The 21,017-nt window shown below is 44.9% G+C and overlaps 1 protein-coding gene across 2 annotated transcripts in view; it reads right to left on the bottom strand.

The window, feature by feature from the left end:
* Positions 1 to 8,853: 8,853 nt before the first annotated feature.
* Positions 8,854 to 21,017, bottom strand: part of LOC144142155 (ornithine decarboxylase-like) — a 70,805-nt gene continuing 58,641 nt past the window's right edge. For both annotated transcript variants that reach the window (XM_077673542.1, XM_077673541.1), the window contains exons 8-10: positions 14,512 to 14,665; positions 11,768 to 11,871; positions 8,854 to 9,415 (exon numbers count right to left, since the gene is read on the bottom strand). In XM_077673542.1, coding sequence (XP_077529668.1) covers positions 9,017 to 9,415; positions 11,768 to 11,871; positions 14,512 to 14,665 — 657 coding nt within the window. In that variant the 3' untranslated portion in view covers positions 8,854 to 9,016. The remainder of the gene's footprint in view (positions 9,416 to 11,767; positions 11,872 to 14,511; positions 14,666 to 21,017) is intronic.

Genomic DNA, 21,017 nt, shown 5'->3' with positions numbered 1-21,017 from the left:
GAATCGCCAATTCTTTATCAATATACGCACACACAGCAGAGAAGACAAACGTTATGGTGTGCCCGCGCTTTTGTCGCGCTCACACAAGCAACGCCATCTGGTTTCCAAGCGTGCAAGTGGTGCCGAGCTGTGCTCCTATTGGCCGCAGTTCCGGCCCCTCTACGCCGCACACGTCGCACGAGCGCCGTTTGCTCGGCCGCTTCAAATGTTTGGCACTTTGCCGCAGCAACGAAAAAAGGTGGTTTTGCCGCACGAGCAGCGCCGCATAAGCGAATTCGCAGGCGAAATCGCTCCATGTAGTACGGGCTTTACGCGTGCTCGTGCCGCCTTATCACCCCACTCCGCGCCGTCTAGTTCCGTGTGTGCCGGTAACCAGAGGTGCTTCGAAGGATGCTGGGGGGCTGAATTTTGAAGCCGAATTTTGCAGGCTAGCGTAGAGATACTGCCGCTAGCAAAATTTTGGATTGCCGTTTTTGAATCAGATAATATTAGATCAGGGGGAGGCCGGTGTGTGAGAGCCAGAGCTATGGCCACCGTTTCCGCAACATGGGGGGGTGGCGTGGGAATAGTGAGAAACGTGAGAGGAGTAGTAGTCGGTGAGGAGACGACAGGCTACAGTGAAGGCCGGCTTGTGCCTGTGTGCTGCAGCATCTACGTAGAAGGTGTTTGGCGAGGGGGGGAAGGGGGAAACGAGGGCACGAGCTCGAACAGCTCGTCGGGAAGTATGATGAGTAGGGTTCATATTACAGGGGAGTTGCCGGATACCGCCGTTATCTGCTTACTGCTACCACCCCGTGCAATTCACCCGCCGCGGTGGCTCAGTGGCTAAGGCGTTGCGCTGCTGAGCACGAGGTCGCGGGGTCGATTCTCGGCACGGCGGCCGCATTTCTGATGGAGGCGAAAAGCAAAAACGCCCGTGTGTTCGAGATTTCGGCGCACGTTAGAGATCCCCAGGTGGTCAAAATTAATCAGGAGCACTCCACTACGGCGCGCCTCATCGCCTGCGTTGCGTCGGCGCGTTAAACCCTACCATAAATAAAGACCCCATGCAATTCAAATTTCCCGCCTTCGCAGTGTTCGCGCGCCCGCTGCCTGAAACTGCACCAGCGGGAGTTCTAGATTGCATTTGATTGGATTGGATTGGATTGGATTGGATTGGCTTGGCTTGGCTTGGCTTGGTTTTTATTAGATTTGGATTGTATTTGGATTGTCTTTGGTTTGGATCTGTATTGGATTTGGATTGGATGGTAAGCAGCAGTGAGCATGATATTCAGCTAATCCTACACTCTTAGGCAAAAAGGACTAAAAGTTCGTCCTTTTGGGGACTAACGGCCTTTGCCACAATCGTTAGTCCCTGGGGACTAAATGTGAGGGGACGAACAGTTAGTCCGCCACTCGGTTGGTCCTCTCCGATACTCCCCAAGGACGAACTGCCGAGAGTCGCAGAAAAAAAAAAGTAGACGTCCACCAGCAGGGACCGAACCGCCAACGCCCGCAAATAGACGCAAGGAACCCGACGCGCTACTACCACACCACGCCGCCGGACGGATGGCCAGGTAGGTAATTATCAAGTGTACAGCGTGTAGTGCTGTGCCAGGTGATGGATTCATTGCAACTGGTGCCGGAATTTCTAGCCGTGCAAGCGAACGTGACCGCGATTTGCGCTTAGCGCTTTGCTAACATGAGGGTCCATTGCTCATTTCGATTTCAAGTCCAGCCTCACAATCAGTTTTTTTCAGTTTTTTCACAATCAGTTCACAATCAGCCTCACAATCAGCAATCAATTCGTCGCCTGTTGAGATAGATGGCTGGGTGATCGGACGGCTCATTTGTTTACGCACAAATTAGCGAAAACTAAGTGTATTCTTACTGTTCGATACATGCGTTAAGTGCTCTAGGTATCGTGTGTGAAAGTGGTCGCCTGTGTGAGTGTCATAATACGGAAACAGACCATATTTTCCTGCATCGGCGAAATCATATTTGGTGTTGCTTAGCCTGAATTCTTCAAGTTAGCGTCGCTAGACGATCAGGACTGGGAGATGCAACTGGGGTTTACAGCAGTTGCAGCATTGTCATAGCTTTGGTATACAAGGCAATTATGTACCGAGTGTAAAAGATAACTTCAAGACGCTTACCTGTAGCGAGCATTTTTATTTTGTAGTTGTCATCAGCAACTAATGCGTTTTTTTTGCGTCTGTGAAACATACATATTCATTACGCTTGGGGATCAACGTTTGCTATTGTCAGTAATATTTGTATTGTTGTTGACGGGCTTGAAATCTTTCATCGGCCGTTATTACTTCGTCCGAATCGTATGCAACACACGGTATCAACATAACCTCGCCGAGAAGCGTCTGTCGATCACTCATCGCCACTCCTTTCCATTACCCGCCGCTCGATTGTCACTGGGCGCTTTTTTTATAATGAACATTTTTTTCCAGTGGCACCATGTAAAGAACCCACTGACTGCAATGTCTTGTGCTTTGGAAATCGGAAACTGTCCACAGACATATGCGCGAAATGGGAACGACGACGCCATTAGGGGATTAACGACGCAGCCAAGAGACTAAATGTATGCGTTTCGTCTTCCCGTTACTCCTTATAGATCGGCGGGGACGAACAGTTAGCACGCATTTGTGCACACGGCACACAATCTGCTACAGATACTCCCATTGAAGATGAACTGTTGCCCGCGAAGACTAACAGCTGTATTTTAGTCCCTATTTTAGTCCTTTTTGCCTAAGAGTGTAGACAACCAGGAAAGCTAAGAATGACCAGCTGAACCTTAGCGCACGCTGCGTGTATCCCGGCATACCCGCTTGGCTTTCGAAGCCTCTGGGTTACGCCGCGGAGAAGGGATCGTGACAGGCTACACCGTAACGCCGTGGCAATATGCTTGGTTCCAGTGAGCGAGCTAGGACGACAATGCGAGCGCCTAAAGTGCTCTGCACTGAAAAGGTATTCCTACTTCCCTCGGCACTCAAAGCGGAATCGCGAGCATGAAAAACTTAGAGTTGCTTGGTTTCTTTGCACCTTGAAGCACGTTGGTATATGGTTATATGAGAAGCCAGAACGGGTCTGCATATTCTCCATTCAGGATACTGAATGGCTCATGGTATCGTGGGAATGACCTCTCGATTTTAAGAAACAACTATAACATGCGTCCCTGGCCTTTTTAATTCAACCCAACAACGACATTCGCCACCTGGCATGGGATGTGTGTGTGTTATTAGATGCGACGCTGAGAGCATCGCTTGACAGCGGCCCTGTCCTTCCTGCGCGCGTCGGTTGTTGTCCGCACCGCTGCGCCCCTCCTCCTCTCGCCGTGATAGCGCGCCCTCTCCACCAACATCTGTGGCGCGGCAGTGCGTCGCGGTCTCTCACTTCGCCGGTGGGTGGCGCTCAAGGAGGTTGTATAGAACTTCTGGAGTGGAGATGGTGCTCCAAAACTGACGCCGACGGCCGCCATCTTGCCGTGGGTAGAAAACTCGTTCCGCAGTAGCAGACGCATTGCATTCGTCGCATAATGTACTTGTTTTTGCGGCGGGCTACGTTATATTTTTGCTTCCGTTCTTTTTTTGTTTTCTTTTGTTTTGTTTTGCAAGTTGATTCTCCCATGCGGCTACCTTCAAGCGCACCGAGCTTTTCTTGCGCGCGTTCATTTCGCCGCATGTGGTTTTGGTTATGCTCCCCTCTCCGTGTTTCTAGTTAAGCGCTTCGCAAGCCGCCCGTGCGTGCGCCGGGGGCGCACATATCTGGTAATTATTTACATTCTTGGGCGCTAACAACTAAAATAAACAGTAGACACAATGACATTTTTTTTTCTGCCTCATGTGTCGTTCTTCCGAGTTCTCTCTTGCCAAAGAGCAGAACTCGTGTTCGTTCGATCCTCGTTCGCGGATGGATGCTCCAAAGGTGTAGAAAGCAGAAATGGTCTGCTCGTGCGTCGCGTTCGGCAGCGCTAATCGCGCGAAGGCGGCGTCGGGGATCACCTTTCATCTGTAAGTACTGAGGGTATCTGTTTGTTTTGGGTTTCGAGGGCATTACTAGTATTATAACGTTATGAGTGCACATTTGCCCGCCGTTTGTGCGTGATGTAAAGGGAAAATTTGCCGTAGCATCTGCCGTCCGCTTACTGAGCATACCGTACGCGCTTGTTTACGCAGATATGCGAATATTTTCGCTCGTAGTTGTGGTGGTCCTGTAGTCGCTTGGCTGCGCGAAATCACATGTTTGTAACTATGTGGGGCGCAAATTGTTTTTCCGCACTAATTTAAATACAGAGTATTGCTGAGGCAGTTACCGTCAAAAATCAAGGCACTCTTGTTTAATACAGTTCCTTTACATCCGGCCATACGTGAATACACTGACGTTTCTCGTTAGCGCTGTTTCGTAGAAGTCTTTGATGCACCGCAATGCTCTCCCGCGTTCTTCGTCCGCGTGATTTTGTTATCAATAGCACGCTGCTCGCGTCTGAACTTGCGCGGTCAACGAGGTTGTGAATGTGATCCTCCTGCGAGTAGTTTTCTCGCGCTACTATCGTGCCAACGTGCGCGGTTAATGTAGTCGTGCATCCAATTAAGTAACCATCTGGATTTGAAAAATAAAGTCAATGGGAGTCCCATGCCTTCTGTAAAGTGCACGCGGAATAAAAAAAACCTGCTTTAATGTGTTTCAGTGTGTGCCAAATCCATTTCGCAAAATACGATTGAAAAGCTGGAAATAGACCCGCCGCGTTGGCTCAGTGGCTAATGCACTGTGCTGCTCATCGCTAGAACGCGGGTTCGATTCACTGCCGCGGCAGCCGCTTTTCTGGTGAAGGCGAAAAGCGAAAACTACTGTGTGAACGAGATTTCGGTGCACGTTAAAGATTCCCCAGGCGGTCAAAATTAATCCGGAACCCTCCACTACGGCGCGCCTCATCGCTTGCGTTGCGCCAGCGCGTTAAACTCCACAATGAATCAATCAATCAATCAATCAACCAATCAATCAATCAAAAGCTCGTGCTTAATTTGGTCTTCGGAAAGGGCAAAACTGGGCATGTTGTTTAAACCAGAAAACGTGCATTTGCACTACATATAAAGATTGCAATATCCTGACGGATATGATTCTTGCAGTACTGCTTAAAAACCATTCGAACCGCTACTGCATTATTATTTATTAATCATTAATGAATAAGCAATTATTAATCCTAGCCACGCCGCTAAAAGAAGCAAGCGTCAAATAATCGCGCTTTCGCGTGTCCCGCACTTCCAGCGTGAAATCACGGCTAATAGTAACCTTATAAACGCGGAATATCTTGCCATGGCGCGCAACATGAGGTAATTTTAATGTTAAGGGGGCGGTCTATAGCCTTAGCTATACCGAATAAACGATTATTGAAATAAAATCAGGGGTGGTGCCTTTAGCATAGCGCTGCGCGTTTTCCCGCATCGACAGCTCTGTTGACCATTGTAAGATATACACAGGCGAACTCGCTGCTTGAACCATATCTTACGTCAAAACCTTACGCGTAAGGCAAAATTCAGTCTGCCCTCAAATATCGTAATCGATAAACTACCTTACCATCGTTTTCTCCCTTGTAAAGCCAAAAAAACGCGACCGCTCTTCAGCGTCCCTGCCGGCGCAGCGCCTTTTCTACCCACGGCAATATGGCCGCCGACCGGTTCGCCCGGCTTCACCTCCCCGCGTTGCCCGCTATGGGCGGCCTCCACTCCAGAAGTTTTATACAACCTCCTTGGTGGCGCTGCACGCGGCGCAAGCGCGCTGTGCGCATGTGCAGCGCCCTTTCTCTCCGCGGTCTCCTCTCCTTCGGGCGCGCTGCGCATTGAGTGCCGCGATCCGGCCGGTCTCTCAGTCGACGGTCGTCCGCGCTACGCCTGCTCTCTCTCTCTCTCTCTCTCTCTCTCTCTCTCTCTCTCTCTCTCTCTCTCTCTCTCTCTCTCTCTCTCTCTCGCATTACCCGACGATTGCTCACGCAATTCGAGTAATCGACCCAACGGAAACGCGCAATGGAACCCCCTTCAGCGTCGCATCACACCAGGGTTCCCGCGAGGGGAGGTGGGCGTCATTTTTTTATATAGGGTAAATTCGACGGTATCGCGTATTACGCAACGCCAGGTTTGCACAAACTTCCTGGTTTCGTATTTTGTGCGTGTGTCCGAACCTCGTACGGCTGCCTCAAATTTAACTTCTGTGTTTTTCCAGTGAGCCATAAAAGCGGCCGTGTTCACGTAAACAATAGACAAAAAAGCAAATGGATTATGTCGCTTGGTTGCGTTTGGAAACCGACACGTGAACGTCATGTCTAAGCGATGGCATGTTTCAGCGTCTTTGTGAAATACAATTCTATGTATGAAGACGTTTTAGTACCAAACTCATGTTCTAGAGCAGGAAGATGGCTAACTTTTATACAAAAAGCGCACTTATGACGCCAAATAACTCCCTTGGGGAGCGGTATGTTATACGCTTCTCTAAATATAATTCAGCAAAAAGATAGTGCTTCCTGAACGTGAAGCTTCTTGACTGAAACGTATGGTCCGTCTACCGGTAATCGTTCGTCTACCGCTAACAGTGAGTTTTTCCAGTACGCGAGCGCATGTACGAGTTCAAAACTGCAGCCTATATGCCAGAAAAGAAAAAAAAACTACTAAAAATACTGTGCTTTATTTGTTTCCTCGTTTTCCTTTCGCCATTTTTAGTTAGTACAAGAGCGTTGTCGTTTTTCTTGCGCTTTGCCTTATGTATCGTACTTTTCACTCCCGTACCACTGTCCTCGTGCAAATTTGCGTTCTCTATGTCGTTGTTACTGAACTTCTTTGACTGGATGTTCAATTTTTGCGTCGACGTTTGATTGTTATTCTCTGTTGCGTGTTTTTGGGGTACTGGTTAAAATTTGTGGATGCCCTTGCATTTTGTAAATCTATGCACAAAAAGGTTGAAATAGCTGTTGTTAAGCCGACACATTGGAAGGGCTTCGGTAAGAGCACAAAGTGAAGCGTTTTTAGGGCAGCTCCTTTTTTTCTTCCGAGTAAAGACTCTCAACTTTCCACTTTCACAACAACAATTAAAAATAAATATTTACCAACACACGAACTCGACTCTAACTTAGGCTCAGAGGAATTTGCAGAGGGCTTCTCTCGTGCCAAAAACAAAACGAGTTTATATTCGATGCATAACGTGGGAACCAGTACCCCATCTTGGGTGTGAATATTTGTACGTTGCCACTTTCGTGTCCCCATTTTTCTTCGAAGTCTTTTTCAGAGCCTATTCGAAATCATTTTAATTATTATAATGACCATTACATGAAGTATAAGTCGGCAGGATCTTTCCATGTGGCTTGCGCTGGTTGCACTGCTTGTACATACTGACCTTTCCTAGAACCAAATAAATTTTGGAGCGTACTAAAACTAGGCTTTGGTACCTAATGAATAATACAGCATTTTTTTATTCCAACGTTACGTCACCTTGGTATGTACGAATAAAATAAACAATAAATGGCGTGGGTGAAAGGTTAAGATAGAGGAAAACAACAACAACAACAACAACAAAAACAAAATAAGAAGATAAAGACTGCCTCAAACCGTAACAACTGGCCCCAAACAAATAAAAAGAAAATATAATAAAACAGACGCCTTTTGACGTGGACGTATCAAAAAGCCAAAAAGATTCCTTGGTGCATAGGGCCTTGATGATACAGCTACCTCGGTCCTGTCACCGCTCTTGTGAAAAGAATATAGAAATACGAGTTGACGCGGTCAACGGAGTCACAGCCGATGCCTCCGCGTAACTGGTAGCTTGTTCCCCTAACCTGAGGAGGGAGAAGGTTTCGCGTGTTGGTTCTTTTAAATGCAGAGCATTTCTTAGGCTCGCCTCTTCCTGCGTCGGACGGCGTCCACAGCTCCGCGTCCGCAGCAGGTGCGCCTCTCCTCCTTCCCTCCTCTATCTCAACAGCAGCTGGCGCGCGCATGCGTCGTAGTCAGCCCGTTCGCTCCGTCGCCGTCTCGGCGTAACAGGTGCGTGATAGCAGCGCAGTGGGGCGTGGAAGAGCGCGCGCTGCTTGCGCCTGCGCGCTCCCCCCCCCCCCCCCCGTACTGCTCTCCCTCTACTGCGCGCGCTGCAAATATAAAGCGGCTAGCGGTCGCTCGTGCTTCAGTCACTGCGTTGCTCCTTCCTTCCTCGGTTGACGCTCGCTCCACCCTAACGCGGCCTTACTCTCCTCTCTCTACCCCAAACCAACACCAACGCAACTACGACCCAACTACCCATCCTAACGCGACTTTACGCGACGTTAACGACCCCCCATGCTCTGCATTTACTCGTGTTCCCCTCGCGGGAAGGCGCGGGAATTTTTTTTTTTTCACACAGGACACATAGCGCACCTAAAACACAGGATGAAGCTAGAATGGGCAAGCTAACGTCACCAGCAAAAAAACACCCAGACAGTATGCCGCTTTGCTCGCCAGGAGGGGACACCATAAGGTTTTATACTACGTTCTCCGCATGTTGTGCATAGTTTTCCCTTTTCTCTGCGGCTCTTATTCGTTTAATTGCCAAGAAATTACTGCCAGATCAAACAATTCGATCGAACAACTTTCCAGAGAAAAAACTTCGAATTAATTTCGTAGCTGATTAAAATAAGAATATCGATTTCTAATAAAAAGGACATTATTGGCGAATTTTGGTTTACGTAATTAGTAGCACTGCAAACTATATTTCGACCGTAATCTTATCGCTTCCAATTACGGCTTTGCAGAATTCGTCCCTCCAGGAATAATCTGACAAGGGGGTCAGATGCTATGTTAAAAGGGCGATGTTAATTTTTTTCTCGGAAGAAGAACTATTCGAGGCTTGATTCGTCATAATACTCCAAACATTTATTTTTCCGAAAACATTTTAAAAAACCTCACGGTTCCAAACACAAACGTGCACGTGTAGCAGCAGATCTACTGCATTGTGTAAAATCGAGCATAAGGGGCAGGTAATATGTGAGATAGTGTAGTTAGCATGTGCGACGTCATGCTACATTTTGCACCTGGTGGCGTAACAAATCTTCCTTGCAATGTGCATCGCCATGCCCGTTTTGCATCTGCGCCTTCTTCTTAAGGGCGTCATCAGTGGGCCGTTTTTTGATAATTTCGGTGGCGGCGCCATAGCCTCCTTCTACGGGCAAAGTATTCAGGACGGCCCGCACTTCATCAGCAGTGTTTGGTTCACAAATGTAATGAACCCGAGGAAATCCAAAGCCGTTGAAGCCGCATGCGTTGACGATTGAATAGGCGCCCATGTTGTCTACCACCAGCCACTCGTCTGGGTCGACATCAAAGAAGCGCTGCTTTTCGGCGATGCAGTCCAGTGGGCTGCAGGTTGCTCCCCACAGAGTGGTCAGCAAGTCACGAGGCCGGTCAAACGGCGGCTGCAAAGCGACAGCGAAGACTTTTGACACGGCTCTTCCAATTCACCATGTAATGCTTGTCTCAGGAGAAGCACACGCCGGTTAAACCACCGAAGTAATTGTATCAGCATATTTTGTTATCACCGAACCCTAATGCGTACTGTGAGAAAATTTCGAGTGAACAAACATTTTTTTTTGTAGCATTTCATAGCAACAGTTAAATCGCGTAACTGGAGGTGCTATTGGTGTATTTCTAAAGTTCATTTTTTTGCGTGAATAAATGCCGTGCTATTGAAACAGTTATAAAGAGGTAAGAAAAGTCGCCTTATAAATAAGTTGAAAGTACCTTCTACTAGAGGAACAAAATGGTCATTTTGCGTACTTACGATTGTGGCAAGTTATTATGACCAGCAGTAGTGATTGATGTTTTCCGTTGAAAATATCTTACTGATTTCAAGCAAAAAGCATTGTCCGCATTTCAAGATTGCCTATTTAAACACTAGCCTTTTCGCAAGGCTTTCGGAGTAATAAAAGCAAGTTTTTTACAAAGATTTAAAAACATTGCCACGAATGATACCAGGATTATTTGAAGTGTATTTGTTACCTCCGTTAAAAATTTCAATTATGAACTTTAAAGAAGTAATTGTGTTTAGCAAGCTTGTAATAAATTGCCTACATGTTTTGAACACACGCATTTTTTAGCCCTTTCGTAGGAAAAACGAACTTGGTCTGTGAGGGGAGCTTCTGAAGTTACCCTTAGTTACCTGAAAACTCTCAACTCTGTGAAGCAATTGAGTACTCGCTCATTTGGGAGGTAAGATACATACCAATAGAAATTCCCCGCTCTGAGATGGAACAATTCTAACAAGAAAAACTTTGTTGCGTAGATGGACCCAGGCTACCACAAAATAAAATTACCAAGCGCAACGCAACTTCGAGCAGAGACGCTTGAAAGGCGTTGCTTTTGTCGGGCCCCATCTGGATATAAATATTTTTAATCACACGCCAGCGGCTATGCTATACTAATGCTGCAATGATCACCTCGTTGTCATAGCAGAGGTAGTGGTGTCACTTTCGCCGCGATCTTTCGCAGCCTCGCCGCTGTCACTAAACTAAAATAACTTTCTCAAAAATATAACCAGCTTTGCTGCTATGATTCCAAAGTTAGGTGATGGTGACTTCTGTAAACTGCCGCTTCAGGAAAGATAAAATGGCAGGGTTTAGAGTCACCCTCCTTTCTGACAAAACATGTAAAATGATTTATCCATTTATCGCTATAGCTCACCATAATATTTCACTTAAACAGCGCAGTATTATCAAGAGCCAATAAACTAAAACGCCTAGCAGATACAATGTCGAGCAGACTTCCTAGCAGAACGTAGGATTGGTCATTTCTGAGTCCAGGTGAAAAGCTATCAATAAAAAGAGTGTTTTCACAATGGAAACTGAAAGCGCAAAAATAGACACGGACAAAGAAAGGGGACAACAGGACGAGCGCTGAGGGGACAACAGGACGAGGACAACAGGACGAGGGGACAACAGGACGAGGATGAGGGGACAACAGGACGAGTCCGTGTCTATTTTTGCGCTTTCAGTTTCCATTATGCATCACCAACAGGCCCAAACCATGACCCTTTTAGTGTTTTCACAGCGGTGGGGCAATTACCGTCGATACGGTCGTAAACTCGAACCTAATTATGTTCGTTTGTTTGTGAATGTCTTCATTATCGCTTTTTAAAGCGTAATAACTATGCAAAACTCAGTTACAATCAGGTAATTGCATCAGTTTCTCGGGAATCCCGCCGTAGTCATTGTAACCACGGTTACCCGCCACGCGCCACATTACAAGTTTTCAGCGTTCATTTGTGTTCATACACCACAACACTGGAACAATATTTCTGCCAAAATTGCCATTATCAGCAGTATCAGTTGTTCTCGGTCCGCTATAGAACAATTGTGTCCTGATCACTAACGCTGATTGTTACCCTATTACCCTGCAGTTTGCCTGCAATTTTTGCCCACCCACCCCTCATATTTCGCCCTCAAAAGGGCCCTTGAGGAACCAATATATAAAAAAATGTGCATAAAAACAACCAATAGATAAAAACTATTGATGTTGACTGGTTCCCTGTTCTACATTGCGTTTTAATATGCCTTTGGATTTTTTCCCGTTCCGAAGGCGGCATTTGTAATTATCGGGGGTATGTAGGTTAGTATATTGCAATAGAAATGTTCAATACTTTGAGACGCACTCTGAAATTCAGATATAAACATGGTTCAGGCAACGAGAAGTGTAGTTATCTAGTTTCGGGTTAACTAGGCTTCACTATACTCTACACAGCAGCTAAAGCGTTTATTTTGGTGACAACTTACATTCAATGGCTTGAACTGGACATCAAGGAAATCATAGATGCAATTGGTGATGCAATTTCTTTTGCTTTCGCTCAAGAAGACATCTTGATGTTCCTGAAGTTTTCCTGTAAACATACAAGACGACATAGATATATAAACATCCGCATAAATATTTTAGTCTACCATGACTGGCAAATTAAGCCAAAATGGCGATCGAATATTTTTTATCATAAGGCGATTCTTAACATACCTTAACAGCTTTCATAGAATTTTTCTTTTAAGGTATGGTTTACTGCAGCACGTGGTGAAATATTATAACAAGCTGCGTAATTCAATTATTTTTCCTCTGCACAAATGCTACCAGCTTATAACGTGTGATATTATTATGAATCTAATCACATCACCCACGTAGTCAGGACTCTGAAGTACTGGCAAATTTGAAATCATAGCGAATGTATTTTAATACTTTTGAAACGGTGTATACAGGGTGATCAAAATTAGGTCGACAAGTTTTTTTGTAATTAGGCGCTTAGGTTTACGTGAAGACGACCTCTACAGTGTGGTTATGCGCCCCGGGGGACACAAAATTAAGTGGTAATTATTGATGTAGGTGGCCTAATTAACTAAAATTGAATAAACAACATTTTAGTGGCTACAGTAAGCAGGAATGTTTGTATTGAAAAGTTGGACGCAATCCTGTTTCTACGCAGTTTCATTTCGCATGATTCCTCTAGCGCTACCGTACTCCGCGATATCAAACTGCGAAGTTTAATTGCCGTTCGCATGATTACGCATGCTAGACAGCGACGACGGGCGCAAAGCTCCTCCCTTTTGTTCTGTGTTCCGATAGCGGTTCCGCCTAGTGCAGATTGCGATAAGGCCAGCCAAGAGTGAAAGGGTGCCAGTTATCACTTTTGCCTATGCCTCCACCCCGTTGTCATTCTAAGCACCGTACACAGCAGGCGTGTCACAAAAGAGAGGAACTTTGCGCCGGTCTTCAATGTTTAGCATGCGTAATCGAGCGAACGGCCATTAAACTTCGCAGTTCGATATCTCGGAGTATGGATGTGCGCTAGAAAAATTCTGCCAAATGAAACTGCGAAAAAATAAGATTGCGTCTAACTCTTCAATAGAAACATGCCTCCGTACTGCAGGCGTTAAAAGTTAATTATTAAATTTTAGTTAATTAGGCCACCGACATTAAAAGTTATGAACTCATTGTGTGTCCCCCCTGGCGCATAACCTTGCTGTAGTGGTGGCCTTCACGTGCATCTAAGCGCCTAATTTTTAAAAAAATCGTTCGACTTAACTTTGATCACCCTGTATATGCAAAGGCGCGCTCAAGATGACACAAGATAATCCAGCTCCTGAATTCCCGTAACAATAGCGACATTGGGGTTGTAAACCTAAAGTAGAAAACAAATTGTATAGCTAAAAGTATACGTACTTCTGATGGACGCAAAGGAAGCCGCAGCGGTTTTCGTGATTATGTTTCAGAATATTTTCTACGGCTCACGTATGTATTATTGTTGTTTCTGCATGTTTGTCTAGGATGTCTAGACTGGCTATTCAGGGCTTATTATAAGGGTTCTATTCATAGAGACGTGCATTTTTCAAATATGACGAAACAGACACCAAATAGCTTAATCTTTATCTGCAAAAATAAAAGCCACGTTTTCGGAGAGACACCTCACGGTGTTCATTAAAGACGTTCAAGATATATTCCTGAAACAAAAGGGGTTTTTAAAGCAACTAATCAAGGTTAAATAAAAAATATAAAATTTTACGCAATAAAGTTGACATCCGTTAGACGCTGGTAATTTTATGGAGCACACGTTTTTTATCTTTATCATCTGGGAACAGGGTTGGATAGTTGTAGAGAATGATTGATTAGGATATTTTCTGTTCTAAGCTTTAGGTCAACAGATTAAAAGTGCAGCATTTTTTAAGTGTTTAGTCTTGTTTGGTGAACATAGGTTGTCTTAGTTTCGTTATTACTCTTATCATGAATAGCACATGCAGATTGCGCAAGTCCTTGTCACACGAGACGAGGCTACTAGAAGCTCCTAGCTTCATAATTGATGTTTGAGCAGCGCGAACAACCCTTTTCATTCATGGCGTGCAAGACAAAGCATGTACCAAGGTACTTTTGTTAATGATTGGGGGAGTTAGGTTTTTATTCTTTTCCGATCCTATTGTTTGATACGTATGGCGTTTTAATACAACGTATATTCTTCGCATCTGTTGACATAGTGAAATTGCAGCGTTAAACTTCGGTCACAAAATGCCTCCCTGTGTGGCACACTGCTCAATTCTGTGTGCCCTGAAAGCAAATTTGGATCGCTAATTTTCTTCAGTTGGCAGTTGTTGCATACATAACTCAAGGACATCCGCCTTAACGTTTGCGTAGGCGTGGACAGGATTCCTACAGTTCAGCGGCGTGAAAACCACACATTAAGATTATTCATGTTGCACGAAAATTAATATTCATTTCAACTTGAATGAGGTCACGTACAAATAAAAAGAGTCCCTTCCAAAAAGACGTTTGCTTAAATAAGAATCGTGAAAGATAAAAAAGAGAACAAAAATTAGTCCGTGGTACATGGAATAGTTTTAGATTTTCTAGTACTGGCGATATTTTCGGCATTTGCAACGAACATCGCAGCAGCAACAATACCTATCACCATTGAATTTCCTAAATAACGAGCAAGGCGTATAGTAAACATTTCTCGCTTATGCAGTTTTAGTGACAGGAATTTGCCTACCATCCAGAAGCAAAGTCCGCTTCCTCTTTCCAACCACCTTGAGGAGCAATGTGTAGGCAGAAGTCACAAAAAACTGCCCTGGCTCTGCCACAATCGTCACACCGGAGGATGCAGGAAAGTATTCGTCCAGCGCAGAACGTATAAATGCACACACCTGCGAGTTGAAAAGGCATTTTAGAAAGCTACTTCCTAGAGCACATAAAAAGTCAGATGCAAAAGAAAACATGCCTCTAAAGGCAAAAACAAATGCTTTTCCGCGAACACTTAACTTCGCTAGAGACACGATGTGTTGTAGTTCTTTTCATCGTGCGCTCATTTGTGACAGGGGGCAGGCCTGCTTCCAAATATATGAACCAGTAATAATGGGATGTTGCCATATTTAAGGCCTTACAGCGGGGAAACCAGAATACATCAGCTGAAATCAATATGAGTCCTTCTTTTCTGATTTGGGGTATAGGCACTGGCAAAACTATCTTGGACGCATAAGTTGGTGAATATTTTGCGCATAAAAAAGAAAACTCACGAACGAAAAAAAGTTAAAAGATGTGTTGATTATGTGCATCCCAAAAGTTACCAAGAGCGTTTTCGCTGCGGAGCTTAGGAGGAGATAGGGCTTTAGTTCAGCGGCTTGCAACAAGCAGTTGTCTTGTAATCGCGTATAAATGCAGCTTTGAAAACTACTGCATTATATTGCCGCTTGTAGTGACAACAGAAAATTCCCAAGTGCACAAAACTCTGCGAATGTGCATTAAAGGGAAAATCCTTGTTATAGCTATTAAATATTTCTTTACTGATACGTTTTATTTGCGTCGCTTGAGATCGCTTTCCGCGCATAATATTTCGACGGGTTTTTTTAGTCCTACATCATGCTTTCGCTCCTTCGTTTTCCTTTTTTCCTGCACCGGCGCTGATGACTTCATCAAACATACGGGTAATGCAGGGGTTTCGCGGGCCTTGGGCGCTTTTGTTCTATTCACATGCCTTCAAAATTACGTGTGGCGCATCACGCACTATTCTGACTTTCCTTAAGGCCACTGCCAATTGGTATCCTCACAATAACATGCTCATAGATAGCATAGAATCCATACAGAATCGCTCTGCACGTTTTATAATGCCTAATTACTTTCGGACTGCAAGTGTCACATCAATGAAAGCAAATCTCAACCTGCCTCGCCTTTCCCTCCGACGGAGAAATTCACGTCTGTGTGTCTTTCATAGGATCAATCATTCTAACTGTGCCCTCTTCGATTTAGTGTTTTTGCCCCCAACCCACATGTCAACACGCAGTGATCCCCAATATAAAGTTCACATTCCTTTCAGCCATATCAACTTATATTTTAACTCTTTCGTCCCCAAAACTTCCAGCGACTGGAACCATCTTCCCGCCTTCGTCGCATCAATCACAGACGCCAACGCCTTCAAAACGGCCCTTTCTAACACTGAATCATAATTTATTGTAACGTTGCCTCTTTGCTGTATGTTTTCTTTTCTTTTAGTTAGCCTACTCCTCTCTGTAATACCAGCGCCTTGAGAGTAAATAAATGCAATGAAATCAAATGAAATGTGCGGAGGGGGCGCGGTAGTAACGTCTTGACTGCATCAATGGAGAACCGTGTTGCGTACAGGAGCGGCTGTTTTCTGTACCACACAACTACAACGAGGGGGTTTACCAGGATAAGGGACTCGACGCTTTCACCTTACTGAAATTCGCTAAAATTTCAGGGACTGAATATTACAATTGGGGCAACTAACTTCTTTCTTGATGCCTCGCCGCTATACAAAAAAAAAGTCACGACACTTTCGACCAGACTTGGGAGCTTTTAGTGTCTAAGAAATGTATAAAACAGTGTGAAAAGGTGTAGAAAACCAAAAACATTTACACACTGGCTCAGATATCGTCTACGCTGCATCGCCAATAGTTATTTCACGGGCAGAGCAGAAAAAGGTGCTCCATCAATAAAGGAGTATATTAGGCGTGACCTAAACAACTGTGCAAGCCGGTCAACAGGTGTTCCTTACATAAAACAATCTTGAGAAATCAGTTGTCAAGAAAGTGTTCAATGTTACAATGGTTAATATCTTAAAAACACCCTCACAAGCACCATCACCCCCTCGGCTACCTCTACGGTATGCAACTGTAGCAAATTGAAATTTATTTTTGTTTAGTTAGTGCAATTCTTGCTTATTAATTTACTTTTATTGGCAATAAATGACAAAAGCATACGCGTGGGTAGAGGAAGCACTCCAAGTTGGCCGCCTCTTAATGAAATCTACCGCCCTAAACCTTCCAGAAAAAGCAATGATACAAAGAATGTGCCTTCACATTACTTGTGCAATTACGAAAGGTACACAGGTAATATATGTACTGGTACTTGTCTCAAGAGAGAAAGCGCGTTTCAAAGTTTAAAAGAAAAAAAAAACATGACCTTTCCATCGTAGCATTTTAGTCCTGGAAACTACTATTATTTGACGCGTGGATCAGGATCAGTTTACTACCGGATAGCAGCATTGACGAAAAATTTGGTTTTGTACCTGTAATGGCCTGCTTTGATTAGAAGTTCATTGGCAAAAACGCTTGTCATTTTCAAGAAAAAAAAAAGTATATTTTTGAATGCCCGAAACCTTGATTAGTGTGCCTAATGTTCGCCTACACAATTCTCCTGTGTTGAATTCGGCTGAATTACGCCTATTTGTTTTTCTAAATTATGTACCACGTGGGCGGGGAGGTGTTGCAGAGCCTTCATTTATACAAGTTCCGCTGGCAGAGACGCGTTTGTTGAAGAACACCGAAGCACAGCGTGCTGCTCTACGCCAGCTTGTTTTGCGTGTATAGACCACGAGCTATTGGCAGTGTTCAGAATAACGCTGACAATGACGTTCGTGATCTCGTCGCCAGAACTTAAAACTAAGAAGCTGTAGATGCGATATTTGTATAACCGACAACTAGGTTACTACACGACCGATTCAGTGTATTATGATTGCCGGTAGGCATTTCATCCACTTTGTCGCAAGCGGAAAAACAGAAGCCCCTGAAATAGATGCATGGGACAGATAACAGCCCGCGTGCTACTTATAAGCGCCTTTGTGCGTGTTTGTGTATTTGCGTGCGTGTACCTGTAAGTGTGGGTGTCTGGCTTTGTGTGCACGCACATCCCTGTGCGTGGGGGTGTATGCGCATGTGCGGGTGGATTGGCGTGCATGTGTGTTTTTGTGTGTATGTTTCACGGTGTGTGTTTTTTGTGTGCCCGGATGCGTATTGGTGTTTCCTAGTCAGCACAGCCAAGCGACGCGTGGCACCATCTAGGGGCGTGTTTGAAGCTATGTCATCCACGTGCATGTGGCCCTCAATTTAATCGCTCCGAACCGCTCGGTTTCATAGTGTACTAGTTCTGCTCCTGCGAATCAAACATTGTAACCCGGGTTCAAAACCCTTTAGCGCTTTTTTTTTTTTCATTTTCATGGATTTGTCATATTTGAATATTGATATTTGTTATCGCGCATATAATCTGTTTATGACATCTTTATGCAATTAAATTGGATTTCGGGTATTTTCGTTGCTTTTTGGCCAGGTTCAGTTACTGCTTCTTGCATGTTCTTGCAGGTTTGGCCCTTGTAGGTCGGTTTTGGCTATTTCTGTTGAATATTTCTCCGCACCGTGTCTTTCAACCATAGCAGGTGCGTTTTGGCTGTTATTTATTTCAGTTAGGGTGGTTTGATGTGCTTTAGGTCCGTTTACGCTGTGATATAACTTCCATAAGCAAGCTCAGGTGACGGCTGGCTGTACTGACTAGGAAATGCATATACGCTGCCCCTATTCCTGCTTGTGTGTGCGTGCGTGTGTGTGCGTGCGTGCGTGCGTGTGCGTGTGTTTTGCGTATGCATGTGCATGTGTGTGTGCGTGCGTGCGTGCGTGCGTGTGTTTCTGTGTGTGTGTGTGTTGCGGTTTATCATTATTTTAGCCTCCGAACTTTCCTCAGCGCACATTCTCAATAACATGCTTGTTTGGTTTGCTTCTTAGCTTCTCCAAATTGTTTGCGCCCTTTTTTTATTAAGACATTCGTCGGTACTCTGTGTTTTCTTTACCGCCTATCCTGCCAGTACGCTTTTTTACTGAAGCAGAATATGTCTCAACCCCCCCCCCCCCCGTTTTTAATCCGGTGAAGCCGATTTACACGGCGGAGCTCCGGGCCGCGTCCTCGCAACCTCCGACCCCTTTTTCCCAAGTGTTATCTCAACGCGTTGTTCCCCTCGCCACCACCGACGCCTCTTTAACAAGTCGCGCAGTCGGCTGACAGCGGCCGCAGCGCCGTTTCAGATGATTGCGGAGAACCAGTGTTGTACACGTTCCTGTAAAATAGGAACGAAAGCTCGTTCCTCGTTCCTTCCCAATTTTGAAACGAGTTCCCGTTACAAGTTCCGTTATTGCGAAAGGAACGCGTTCCAGTTCCACTTCGAAAATTGGAACGTGTCGTTACATTAACGTTACAATTAGGTTTCTAAATTAACATATAGTTTCGGATAATCCTGGGGCGAAATTAAGTGAGAAATTTAAAACTGACATCGATATACGTATATTATACGGATATTAACACCGGCGGCAGCAGACTATCTGGAGATAATAATAATCAAAAGAAAATCTCCAAGGCGAATTTTTTCAGGGAGCACCGGACAAACTCCAGATGGCGCTAGGACATTTCTGTGCAGGATGTTTCTGTGCGGAAATTTCGGCGTACGGACATTCCGGCGTACGGACATATCGGTGTACGGGCGTTTCGGTGCTCGGACATTTCGGTGTGTGGACATTTCGGTTTGCAAACTTTTCGGTGACCAAATTATCCGGTGCTTGCCTGTTTGCGAGAGCCGTTATATTTTTATTTCCGCTTAACGTGGGATATGGACAACAATCTGGAGCAGTGAATTTATTTATTGATTGATGCCACGTTTGATCTTTGTCAGGTATTTTTTAGAAATTCTACATTTATATATTTTTGTTTAATACCTATTCCTGGGGCACCTGTTTTGCAGTCGATTGAATTCTTTAGCACACGTTTTTTTTCATTTACGATTGGTTGTTAATTTATATTCGCTCTTTTTTAGTTAAGACCGGTGTTTACGATGGTCCGACGCCTTTTTTGTATTTTTTAAAAATTACGCACCCCCAAAATTACAAATTGCATGCCCACTCTCAATATCCAAAACGTAAACATCAGCTAGCCCCCCAGAATGCAGAAAACCTAATGAAGGGTATTACGTAGGATGGGCTGCCTTGCTAAAATGAATTTACGAACACTGGTCTAGGATATTGTCGTGGAGGAAGAACGGGCCTTTTTGAAAACAGCCGCAGCTTCTAATGTCCTAAATGTTGATTAAGGGTGTACGGGTTGTGCATATAAATTCCACCCATCTTGTTCGGGAAAAGCAGCCTTCATTTTATGTTTACATGCCTACATTCACCAGATTTTAATTCTATGTCCTAGCCGCTCGAATCTCGTCCACATTTCTTTTTCAGTCATATCATTTTTGGTTTCCCCTGCAAATCCTACAGGCGTGGCGGAGTTCACGGTCTCCGAAGCCTCACCGCAGTGATACAGGAAAAAGCTGTACATTCACCAGGAGCTCACGAAACCTCTATAATTTTCAACAAAAAGCCACCCAAAAAGCCGCTGAGAACACAATGGCCCCTATAGTTTGCTAGCTACGCCCTTCCGCGCGTCGCGGTCATACCGATGGCACCTTCACTCCAGGAATCGCTCTTTCTTCGCCTTCAGTCTCCCCATTGGGAATCAACTCTTCAAGTCGCGCATATCATGGACACCCCAGGCATACATTGCTTTCTCCCATTATAAGGAGCAAAAAATTGAATAAGGCAGTGTGACGAGAGCGGTAACAGTCGTGTTCAAGTTTTCGAAGTCCAGTTGACGCAATGGTGAACCACAAGTGACACCCCTCTCTCTCTACCAAGGGGGCTTGTAGCCGCCGGGCTCAGCCTTCCCCTCCCCTAAGTAACGCCACCGTAAGTGCGATCGTAGGTTGGTTAGTTTCAAGTAGAACCGACACCCAATGCAACAAATACGACGTTGATGGAGAAAATAATTAAAACGGAATGCACACGCACTTACTACCTCGTTTTCTGTGGCTTTTTTTTTCGCAGATGCTTTGCTGTGTGTGTGTGTGTGTGAAAGGGGGGGGGGGCAGAACGGACTAAAAGCAGCAGCGTCTTACACCGTTGGGTGAAGTGAAAGCAAAGCGCTTCTATAACACTTAAAGTATTAGGGTTGTTCACATGAATGTTAACATAAAAAAAAGGTTGAACACATGCAAATTGACAACGTTATTTTTTTACCATCTACTACAGAAATTGGGGTTTACGTGGCAATGCTCCGCGAGGGTTTAGCGTTAGTTTTCACGCACGGCGGCGCAGGCACTTGTCTCGAACGTAAAATCATATCAAGTCACGACATTACAATAGTAAAGCTAAAATGTTCAAACAATGCCTGGGAGATCCG

Source organism: Haemaphysalis longicornis, unplaced genomic scaffold, assembly GCF_048455015.1.
Source record: "Haemaphysalis longicornis isolate Haplotype H1 unplaced genomic scaffold, Haemaphysalis longicornis Haplotype H1 scaffold_6, whole genome shotgun sequence".
NCBI classification, from domain to species: domain Eukaryota; kingdom Metazoa; phylum Arthropoda; class Arachnida; order Ixodida; family Ixodidae; genus Haemaphysalis; species Haemaphysalis longicornis.
This window is presented reverse-complemented; position numbering and strand designations above follow the sequence as displayed.